This window comes from Berghia stephanieae, chromosome 10 (assembly GCF_034508935.2).
Source record: "Berghia stephanieae isolate SIO BIC M18660-M18661 chromosome 10, UCSD_Bste_1.3, whole genome shotgun sequence".
NCBI classification, from domain to species: Eukaryota; Metazoa; Mollusca; class Gastropoda; order Nudibranchia; family Aeolidiidae; genus Berghia; species Berghia stephanieae.
The window spans coordinates 18,797,874-18,810,118 of NC_088369.1; the positions used below are offsets into that span (position 1 = coordinate 18,797,874).

The window sequence follows — 12,245 nt, forward strand, 5'->3', positions numbered from 1 at the left end:
GATTCCCCAGACACTCTGGAATCACCAGGGGAAGTCTTAACTTCCAAAATATCACAGGATATGGATATTTAGATAATAATAATAATAATAATAATAATAATAATAATAATAATAATAATAATAATAATAATAATAATAATAATAATAATAATTCTGAAACCTTATAAAGCCCTATAATTCCGAGACACCAGACTCTAAGCGCTTAAATTACAAATTACTTTGGCTGACACATACTCATTCACACACACAAGCATACACACACACACACACACACACACACACACCCAGACGCACAACTCACAATAGAAACCAGACAGACCTATCTTGCTTCTCATAACATCTACTAAAGACGAAACAGATATGTTTTAAGCGAACGTTTAAAAATAGATAAAGATTCTTTTTCACGAATGCTCTGTGGTAAGGCGTTCCAAACAGAGGGTCCAAAATGAGAAAAGGATCTCATTCCAGCATATTTCCGTATTCGAGGGACAACTAGTTTGGTGGAATCACTGGCCGAACGTAAGAGCGGGGTTTTGAATATATTTCAATTAGTTCCGAAATGTAGGAAGGGGCAGTACCTTCAAGACCACGATACACTAGATCACCACGCCTTTCGGACAGGCGCCATAATGTAAACAATGGCAGTGATTGGTAAATATAGTGAACTACACGGGTTTTAGTATCGATTGTATGTGTCTATGTAAAATACCCACTGTTCTAACGCTTGATTAATACAGCCAACACAGAAAACTACCTGTAAGCTTAAACGTTTATGATACGATCGAAAATATCGTGCGATAACCTGTCACCCATTTGGCTTTATAAACCAATAAAAATGATCAGAAAGAGGTCTATTTCATTCACATTATTGTTTATAAAAAATACCTATCTACTATGTTTGTCCTAGCACCGTAAATCTGTGTCACAAAATCCATGCTTTGATTGGTCAAAAATCTACTGGTTAATGTTTCCTTGAGCAAAAGAAGAAAAGTATTTTCCTCTTTAGCTCACTGAATCAATTATTTTTAAAGGGGGTATGTGGTCAAGATTGGAATCAAACATGTGACAAATTGGAGTTCTGTAAGGAAAATCTGAAAACTGATGTTTTAGAGCAGAATATTTCGACAGTTAATATACATCATATTTGAAGGGGTCCGGATAGTTCAGTTGGTAGAGCATAGGCTTCAAACGCAAAGGCACCGAGACCAATCCTGGATGACGTCGAGAGTTTATTATTTTTTCCTAGCCACCCACCCCCCCCCCCCCCCCCACCCCCCCCCCCCTCTGTCCACCCAGCATTGATTAAGTAGCTAAGTCTGTTAGATCAAGCGAAAAGTACTTTGCGATAGACAATCGTCCTATCTCAAGGATAGCAAGCAATTGTCATCATCTGTTTTCATGCAATAGAAACCGGGATTATATCCCCGAAGGACCAAAATCTAGCCTAGCCAATCAGCGTATGTTTGAATATCTGAACCAATCAAAACAAACATTCAGCGTATGTTTGAATATCTCAACCAATCAAAACAAACATTCAGCGTATGTTTGAATGAATATCTCAACCAATCAAAACAAACATTCAGCGTATGTTTGAACATCTTAACAAATCAAAACAAAATAGATATATTACAATTAGGAAGATTCTTTTTTATTCAACAGCTCCAAAGAAATAATTGCAGTTTTACTGAGTATTGATAGGGTTTTCTAATAACATGAGTTGCATTCAATAACTAGCCGTCCTGTTCTCAATACACAAAAATTACTCAGTGAAAGGTATGTATAATATTAAGAGAGCCATTAAATGCAGTCCCCTTGTTGTTGTTGATGTCGTTGTTGTTACTGTTGTTGTTGTTGTAGTTCTTCTTCTTCTTCTTCTTCTTCTTCTTCTTCTTCTTCTTCTTCTTCTTCTTCTTCTTCTTCGTTTTGGTGATGTCATTATTTGAGTAGCTGTTGCTGTCGTTGGTCTTGTATTATTGATGTTTGTTGACGGAGCTGTCGTGGCATTTTGTCTTCGGCTTCACAGCTCCGTACTCACAAACAAATCTGTATTGCTTATTTCTGCTCCTATCACGGAATTTACATGATTCAACTACAAACACTGCCCATTGAGGCCATAGCACTAAACAATTTCTCTCACTCTCAAGAGGTCCGTTGATTGTGTAATCTTTTTCAGGAGTTCCATCAACCCACACCGGTTCGTACTTATTTCTGCCCGTGAACTTAGCTCGACTACCAATCCAAAAATAATCATTGGGATGATTGTAGGTATGAGTCATTTGGAAGGCTAAATAATCCTTGACTTTCGCAGATTTGGCCATCGCCAACGTGCCGCCTTCTTTTACGCATCGGTCCCGGGCTTCTTCCCAAAATATCAAATTGCTGACTTCGAATCGGTAACAGCGGTCACCAAAGATTTGGACATGTCTATCCTTTACTAATCCAGGGGGGCATCGATCTTCAACTTCCGTGATATTTGCTTTAAAAATGAACAAAAAGAATGTTGTTTAGATAGATGAAAAGAAAAGATTGTCATTTATTGTTATGGGTTTTAGACAGTTGATCAAATAGTAGGTCAAAACTTCAATACAATGGCTTTCTAATGGGTGTCATGCGACGCTATGGTCGTTTAATTTGACATTCTGCTTCTGATTTGTCTGTATCTGGTTCGAGTCCCGTTGCTGGTGACAGAAAATTTAGCTCTCGGAGAAAACTCGTCACTCAAATCATTCACCGTACTCAGATATGAAATTAGAATTCGGTGTCTACAGCGTTGTCTCTAGTAATAGCTCGTAATCGTCTTCATGTGTCCGTCCACTTGTTAAATGCTGCATTTTGCTTGGGATCCCCGGTAAGTATTCAGAGGATATTTAGTGGATAATGTGTTGTATCAAAACTCAAACCTTCTATGTGGTCTAGTAGTATGACACTCGCTTTCGGATCGGAAGGTCCTGGGTTCGAGCCTCGCGCTCGGCGAAAAGTTGAGTCCTTGGAAAAGGCTCTTTACTCACATTATCTCACCGTACTCGGGTGTAAAATGAGTACCTGGCCGTTAACAGCGTCGTCTTTGTCCGAATAAATTGTAATATCGCCTAACAGGCGTCATGTCCCGTCCGACATGTTAAGTGTTGCTGTTGGCCAGGGACCCCTTGTAAAGCGCTTTGAGCACATTTAGTGGATATTGCGCTATATAAAGCTCAATTTTAAAAAATATTTTTTATAAAAACTCATTTTTATACTAGTCGCTTGAAATCTCAAGTTATATAAGAGTCATGCTTGCTGCTGTTATATCATTGCAGCCTAGCCAATCATCTGAAGTTTGATCCGATGTCTGGTTCAAGCAATACAGTGCAAATACACGATATTAATTCTTTTTTATTCAACAACTTCAGAAAAAAAAACTTGAGCTTTTATATAGCGCAATATCCACTAAACGTGCTCAAAGCGCTTTACAAGGGGTCCCTGGCCAACAGCAACACATAACATGTAGGACGAGACATGACGCCTGTCAGGCGATATTACAAATTTTTGGGACAGAGACAACGCTGTTAACGGCCAGGTACTCATTTTACACCTGAGTACGGTGAGAGAATGTGAGTAAAGAGCCTTCTCCAATGACTCAACTATGCGCCGAGCGCGAAGCTCGAACCCAGGACCTATTCAACAACTTCAGAACATTGATGTATTTTTACAATTAAAGATATGTAAAGATATGTAATAAATAGTCTAGATTCATGTTGGAATAGGATTCAATAGTTGTAACGTCACTTCCTTCCTAATGACGCATGGTAACTTAGTAACACTGGCTCTAAACTATCGAAACAATGGCGGACGCCCGTATGAAATATTTCTCCGGCGAGTATAAAGGGTATCCAGAGGGGAAAAAAACATACATTTGATCATGTTTTGACTTTTACACATTCTGATCACAAGACATATGAAAAGTTCTAGCCAGCATGAAAAATAAAACGTAATGATTTTCTTTGTTTAGAACCAAGATGGCCGCCGTTGCCAGGCGGCGTGTTATCAGACTATTGAATCGTATTCACCATCGGGGTGAATCTTGAATTTTACGTTTAACTTATAAAATTTGGAATAAGATCAATTTAAACGCCTTAAGTGGGGTTAGTAAATTCTGTTATGTCCGGATGAACTTGATTCTTAGGATGGATTGAATTTGAGCTTAACCGGGTGTACATATTAGCAGGTCTGATAACCGAACTCCATTTATAGGCTTGTTTTAACAAACCGAACTCCATTTATGGGCTTGTTTTAACAATGTTGTAATAGAGAATATGTTTTACGTCGTTTTGAGGTTATCTTTTCTACAGCAATGAGTTCATAACAATGTGGGTTGTAGGACCTGCATATAAGTATACGTCGAGTTTAACAAATAATTTTTTTGTTTGAATTTTAAGCCTATGTTAAGAAACTGGAATTATTTTTTTGTCTTAACATTCAAAAGCTTTTAATTCCTTAATCTAGTCATTTTCATTTTCAAACCAATTTCCGTGGCGCACAGTGGAGTCCAGATAAAATAAACTCGCTTAAGATAAAATCTCGTTTAAAATGAACGTATCATTAGATTCCGTTTTTCCCCTTATATAAGCCAATTAGTTAGTCTGGTTTAAATAAAAAATAATCGGTCTCGGTTTCGGCCCAATTAAAACAAACCGTACTTTCCCATTGTGACTTTCTTTCCACGCCTTTTTTTTTTTTTTTTTTGTAAATTTTTTTAAAAGGGTTTTACGGCGCTTGCAACACATTTAGATTATATCAACGCCAGTTTCCACGCGTCAAAAAAAAAAAGAAAACCAAAAATAAAACCTTTGAATTTGAAACAATTGTTTCCCTTGAAAATTGATAAATAAAACTTGATTAAATAACCGTTTGTTTTGTGGTGGGTTTTTTTTTCGATCCTAAGGAGTTTATCATAAGCGTTCTTGAACTGACTCCACTGTACTTCATCTTGACATGATACCAAACTTAAACGGTGTGTCACATATCAGGTGTGTAATAAGATGTGTTATGTGTTACAGACACATTGTACACAAACATTAACTGAATCCATACTTACGGCATTCAAACTTCTTTGTAGTTGTTGTTGGAGTAGTAGTAGTTGTTGTTGTTGTTGTTGTCGTTGTTGGAGTAGTAGTTGTTGTTGTCGGAGTAGTAGTTGTTGTTGTCGGAGTAGTAGTTGTTGTTGTCGGAGTAGTAGTTGTTGTTGTCGGAGTAGTAGTTGTTGTTGTCGGAATAGTAGTTGTAGTAGTAGTAGTAGTTGTTGTTGTTGTTGTTGTTGTTGTTGTTAGAGCTGGGTGCTCACAAACAAATCTGTATTGCTTATTTCTGCTCCTATCACGGAATTTACATGATTCAAATACAAACACTGCCCATTGAGGCCATAGCACTAAACAATTTCTCTCACTCTCAAGAGGTCCGTTGATTGCGTAATCTTTTTCAGGAGTTCCATCAACCCACACCGGTTCGTACTTATTTCTGCCCGTGAACTTAGCTCGACTACCAATCCAAAAATAATCATTGGGATGATTGTAGGTATGAGTCATTTGGTAGGCTAAATAATCCTTGACTTTCGCAGATTTGGCCATCGCCAACGTGCCGCCTTCTTTTACGCATTGGTCCCGGGCATCTTCCCATATTATCAAACGGTTCACTTCGAATCGGAAACAGCGGTCACCAAAGACTTGGAGATATTCATCCCTAACTAATCCAGGGGGGCATCTCTCATCAACTTCCGTGGAAGAGGCTTTGAAAATAAATAAAAAGATGATTAAAATGATGATAACAAACTCTTGTCTTTTCTTTTATAGGTTTTAGTTGGTCAAATAGCATTTTTTTTACCCTTTCAATACAACGACTTCCTACTGGTTGTTCTGCAGCTTTATTGATTTTTTTTTTTTTAGCTGGTGGAAGAGGCGAAAGTGGCGATGATGTTGAGTTATGGGCAGGATATAGCACCAATCACGTGACACAACCACGCCCGGACGCATACCAAAGCAATCTAGAGTTTTAAGACTAAAACGCACGCGCACGCACACACACACACACACACACAAACACACACACAAACAAACACTTAGCATCAAGTAGTTCGGTATGTGGCACTTTTTAACATTCAGTCTTGCTTGTATTGGCCACTTGTAGTTCTGGATCGCCATTATTTCATTGTTCATTTTCCTGGTACACTGGGTACAATAATGCATTTTCAGCAAATAAATGTGCTCAAAGCGCTTTACAAGGGGTCCCTGGTCAACAGCAACATTTAACATGTAGGACGGGACATGACGCCTGTTAGGCGATATTACAATTTTTCGGACACAGACAACGGCCGGGTACTCATTTAACACCTGAGTACGGTGAGAGAATATGAGTAAAGAGCCTTTTCCAAGGACTCAACTATGCGCCGAGCGCGAGGCTCGAACCCAGGACCTTCCGATCCGAAAGCGAGTGTCATTCAACTAGATCACATAGCCGCACAAATTATTTTTGATTGCACTTCAAATTATAGGCATAGCAAAAAGACGTTATGAAATTGTAATGGATTTTGGATAACACGAACCATCGAAATGGCGGAATTGAGACAGGGTAAAAACGGAAAATTGTAAACTAGATGTCGGATTTTTTTTTTCTATTAGGGTTAGTCATAAATCTTACTAAAGGTGCTAGGGTGTTAGTTTTTCTTATTAGGGTTAGCTAAAGGTACTAGGTTTTATGTTTTCTTTGGGTTAGTTGAGGGAATATTTGAGTTGTTTCCCTTAGCACGAGGAGCTTTCGGAAGGCATATTTATCGGTAACAATTATCTTTTTGTTAATGTCACCAGTTATTGCCCTGAATAAAAGCCCGGCTTTTTTTTTAATTATGATATACGGTCCCCTCTCAAATAAACACCATACCCTAACACGACCCACCCCTTTCTTTTACCATACAACCGTTGTACTTATGTTTTCAACCATCGCTGTGTTGCATTTGTCCAGAGAGAGGCATATGTCGTTCAACTTAAGTGCAATCGTTGTATTGTAAAAGGGGATAGTGCCTGCCTTATATAAAAAAATATTTAAAAATTGAGCTTTTATATAGCGCAATATCCACTAAACGTGCTCAAAGCGCTTTACAAGGGGTCCCTGGCCAAGAGCAACATTTAACATGTAGGACGGGACATGACGCCTGTTAGGCGATATTACAATTTTTTCGGACAAAGACAACGCTGTTAACGGCCTGGTACTCATTTCACACCTGAGTACGGTGAGAGAATGTGAGTAAAGAGCCTTTTCCAAGGACTCAACTATGCGCCGAACGCGAGGCTCGAACCCATGACCTTCCGATCCGAAAGCGAGTGTCATACCACTAGACCACATAGCCGCACACACGCATATGCAGCTGTGTCCGAAGTCAGGGAATCTACGTACAAGGGTTGCCGGGACTTGATGTGTGCTTGATGGGGTTTCTTTCTCTATAGGGAATGAAATTAGCGGAAGATTAGCGTCCCTTGATTGGACGTCACAGGCGGAAAAGTTATTAGAGAGAGAACGTCATGTTGGTTGTGCTCATGTGTCTCTTGTCCTCGCTTCCGGTGAAAGCGGCATGAGACACTTCACCGAAAGCGAGGACGAGAGAGACGCATGCGCAAAACCATTTTGACGTTCTCTCTGTAAGGTGACGTCTAATCAAGGGACGCTACTCTTCCGCTAATCTCATTCCCTATTAGATCTCATTAATCCAGTTGTTTGTAATCGTCTCCCGCCGGACATGGGAGGACCGGAGTGCTGCCATTATGGGGTCCTATTCTCTGGGCGTTGTTGCCAACACTATGCAGTGGCCACAGTTTTGGAAGTGTTCATCTTCATGTACCACTTGTCAAAATAGGATTTGAGTCTGGTGACGTCCTCACTGAGTACGCTCTCGAGACGGGTCAACAATTTACTTTCAGTAACGAGCGTGCAGTCATCCGCGTATCCCAGCATCAGAGAGGAAATGATTTGCATGTCGTTAACGTAGACATTAAACAACATTGGCGCCAGAACAGATCCCTAAGGGACCCCATTCTTCAGTGTCCTAACTTTGCTCGTAGTGTCTAGGACCAGGCCCCATCTGTTCCGGAGTACTTACTCCAAGAGTGAGACCGTATCTGTCAGCCTCCTTCGCCAGTTTCATTGGGTTCATGATGGCACACACTTGTGACAGCTTTGTGCGGCTATGTGGTCTAGTTGTATGACACTCGCTTTCGGATCGGAAGGTCCTGGGTTCGAGCCTCGCTCGACGCATAGTTGAGTCCTTGGAAAAGATTCTTTACTCACATTCTCTCACCGTACTCAGGTGTAAAATGAGTACCTGGCCGTTAACAGCGTTGTCTTTGTCCGAAAAATTGTAATATCGCCTAACAGGCGTCATGTCTCGTCCTACATGTTAAATGTTGCTGTTGACCAGGGACCCCTTGTAAAGCGCTTTGAGCACGTTAAGTGGATATTGCGCTTTATAAAAGCTCAATTTTTAAATGTTTTAATATCAGGATATATCGTATGTCATCTATCCCTGCTGCTGTGCTGTTCCTGACATTGCTAATGCACCCACTTAGCGGGGACTGAACAGAGACATTCATACTTCATACTTCATAGACATTCATACTTCATACTTCATAGACATTCATACTTCATACTTCATAGACATTCATACTTCATACTTCATAGACATTCATACTTCATACTTCATAGACATTCATACTTCATACTTCATACTTCATAGACATTCATACTTCATACTTCATACTTCATAGACATTCATACTTCATACTTCATACTTCATAGACAGTCATACTTCATACTTCATAGACATTCATACTTCATACTTCATAGACATTCATACTTCATACTTCATAGACATTCTACTCATACTTCATACTTCATAGACATTCATACTTCATACTTCATACTTCATAGACATTCATACTTCATACTTCATAGACATTCATACTTCATACTTCATAGACATTCATACTTCATACTTCATAGACATTCAATTACTTCATACTTCATAGACATTCATACTTCATACTTCATACTTCATAGACATTCATACTTCATACTTCATACTTCATAGTCACATTCATACTTCATACTTCATACATTCATACATCTCATAGACATTCATACTTCATACTTCATAGACATTCATACTTCATACTTCATAGACATTCATACTTCATACTTCATACTTCATAGACATTCATACTTCATACTTCATTACTTACCAAGGAAGCAAGAAAGGCTCAAGATAACGAGTTGAAGAACCATCCTGTTTTTGCTCAAGCCTTTGAATGAAAAGAAAGCTGTTTGTATCGTCTCTCTTTCTCTCTCTTTCTCTCTCTCTCTCTCTCTCTCTCTCTCTCTCTCTCTCTCTCTCTCTCTCTCTCTATATATATATATATATATATATATATATATATATATATATATATATATATTTCTGGTTGTAATTATAATAATAATGCATAATTAATGTAACAGCTCCAATAAATAGCAAAATAAAAATTTAAGTGTTTCGTGCTCAAAACCCTTCCTCGGGAACAACATGAAGAACAATAATGAATTGTTTTTCAGCTAAGCATAATTTATTAAATGACACATTTTGATTTTATCACAAAGTTATACAATCACATGAAAGATATCAAAGCGCCTTGTAGAGCGGAAGGTCCTGTGTTCGAGCCTCGTTCGACGCAAAGTTGAGTCCTAGCAAAAGGCTCTTTACTCACATTATCTCACCGAACTCATGTGTAAAATGATTTCCTGGACGTCAACAGCGTTTTGTTTGTAGGAAAAAATTGTAATATCGCCTAAAAGGCGTCATGTCTTGTTCTCCATGTTACGTGCTGCAGTTTGTCAGTGTCCTTTGTAAAGGGCTTTGAGCACATAGTTTCCCTCAATGCATACCTCAATATTTAAGTGAGACCTAATCACTCAACCCGACGTCCAAAATCAATAATAAAGAGCTGAGTGAAGTCGACTTCAGCGCCGTATTGCGTTTTGTATTTTTTTGAAATCGCCAACTGGAATTAACGTAACAACACACAAACGTATGTGTAACCTCAAACGCTTATAATCTTTATTCATACAATTTAGTGAGAGCTACTCATAAATATGGCTGGCGAAAAACATTAACAAAGAGCTGAGTGACGTCAATTCGTTCCTTCTAGCCATTTTGGTGATTTGTTTTTCATTAAATTATATAACAGTTTATAAACGTACAAGGCAACTCATAGTTCTGTGTGTTAATCCGGCTGTGGATGTTGTAAATACTTTACTTAAACGCATAGCATGTTAATATGATTAATAAATAATCAGAAAAAATAAATGGATAAATAAATAATAAATAAATAAATAAATAAATAAATAAATAAATAACCTTCACGTGGGCCCCGTAAAAGTATAATATAGACAGTTTGCGCTTGGCTAAGAAGCTGACAACATTGCCATCCGGAAGTATAACGGAACAACACATAAAACTGTGTATATCCATGAACGTTTATAGTCGGGTTAATACAGTTCAGTGAGCATTACTCATAAACGCGGATGGCAAAAAACAATAACAAAGACCTAATTGACGTCATCTTCGAACTATCTATATAATAAATGGGTACCAGGTTGTTTTTTTAAACCCATATTCAAATAAATAAAAATAAAAATAAATTTAAAAAATTGAGCTTTGTATAGCGCAATATCCACTAAATGTGCTCAAGGGGTCCCTGGTCAAAAAGCAACATTTAACATGTAGGACGGGATATGACGCCTGTTAGGCGATATTACAATTTTTCGGACAAAGACAACGCTGTAAACGGCCAGGTAATTATTTTACACCTGAGTACGGTGAGAGAATGTGAGTAAAGAGTCTTTTCCAAGGACTCAACTACGCGAGGCTCGAACCCAGGACCTTCCGATCCGAAAGCTAGTGTCATATGACTAGACCACATAGCCGCACAAATAACAAATAATTCAACGGTCACTAACATTGAACATATGCAAACAGTTTAAATAAAATACTCATAATATCTGTTCGTCAGATGAAACGCACCAACACACATAGCTATTTTTTACATTCTGATTGATACTTTTTAGTGAGAACTAATCACAAAACGGGTGGTCTGAGATTAAGGTTACACAAAGCATTTTGTGTTGATACGATCAACCGGGCGGGCAGAACTGGTATTTATTAGATTTCAACTCATACTACCAATAAAACAATAAAATTCCTATTTCTCTTCACTATAACGTTTGATTATTCTAGTTGTTGGAATATCACTTTCCTATTACACGATGGCTATAGATAGTGCGAAGATGACGTCACTCAGGTCTTTGTTATTGTCTTTTGCCATCCGCGTTTATGAGTAATGCTCACTGAACTGTATTAACCTGACTATAAACGTTCATGGATACACACAGTTTTGTGTGTTGGTCCGTTATACTTCAGGATGGCAATGTTATGAGCTTCTTTGCCAAGCGCATACTATCTATAGATATACAATAAACACATAATGACGCTTGTTTCACAAATTCACAAATTTTACAGAGTGAAATTAAAACAAATAGCACTCACAATTACCGAATTAGAAAAACTTCCTCCACGTCGAGTGTTGAAAACAACTGAATGCTACAAATTACAGCTAAGAGAGCGAGTTTTATAATGATTATTGCCAATAAATAAAAAAAATGTTTCTACTGTGACGTAATCAGCCGGCCTTGGCTTGTCTCCAGTATTATTTACACAGCGTGGGCGGGGGCGGGGGCGGGGGCGGGGGGGGGGGGTGGTTGATTACGTAGGTAGGCAGACACTTGTTGTCAGCGATCAAATCCGAATCCGTCAATATTTGTTTTAACGCGTGTCATGTTGGTTGCAGCCGCTATGTACTCTCATGATGGTGATATAAAATCAACAACATCAATAATAATAATAATAATAATAATAATAATAATAATAATAATAATAATAATAATAATAATAATAATAATAATAAGTAATAATAATAATAATAATACTAATAATAATAATAATAATAATAATAATTATTATAATAATAACAATAATAATAATGATAATAATAATAATAATAATAATAATAATAATAATAATAATAATAATAATAATAATAATAATAATAATAATAATAATAATAATAATAATAATAATAATAATAGTAATAATAATAATAGTAATAATAATAATAATAGTAATAATAATAATA

At 37.6% G+C, this 12,245-nt stretch overlaps 1 protein-coding gene across 2 annotated transcripts; it reads right to left on the reverse strand.

Annotated features, from left to right (window-relative positions):
• Positions 1-1,640: 1,640 nt before the first annotated feature.
• LOC144956000 (uncharacterized) lies at positions 1,641-11,664 on the reverse strand. 2 transcript variants are annotated; one of them, XM_078886266.1, is made up of 4 exons: positions 11,600-11,664; positions 9,261-9,320; positions 5,075-5,761; positions 1,641-2,476 (listed from the first exon to the last, which is right to left on the reverse strand). In XM_078886266.1, the coding sequence occupies exons 2-4, from the start codon at positions 9,301-9,303 to the stop codon at positions 1,971-1,973; spliced, it is 1,236 nt and encodes a 411-aa protein (XP_078742392.1). In that variant the 5' UTR covers positions 9,304-9,320; positions 11,600-11,664; the 3' UTR covers positions 1,641-1,970. The 2 variants fall into 2 exon arrangements, with proteins under 2 accessions (XP_078742392.1, XP_078742393.1); XM_078886267.1 differs by having other exon boundaries at positions 11,606-11,623.
• Positions 11,665-12,245: the final 581 nt, after the last annotated feature.

What these genes read in the sequence shown, in the direction of transcription:
- LOC144956000 (XM_078886266.1), bottom strand. Translation starts at nt 9,303, where the DNA reads ATGGTTCTTCAACTCGTTATCTTGAGCCTTTCTTGCTTCCTTG. An exon ending in GAGCCTTTCTTGCTTCCTTG is followed by an intron (nt 5,762 to 9,260) that starts GTAAGTAATGAA and finishes TTATTTTCAAAG; the next exon opens with CCTCTTCCACGGAAGTTGAT. An exon ending in TACAAAGAAGTTTGAATGCC is followed by an intron (nt 2,477 to 5,074) that starts GTAAGTATGGAT and finishes TCATTTTTAAAG; the next exon opens with CAAATATCACGGAAGTTGAA.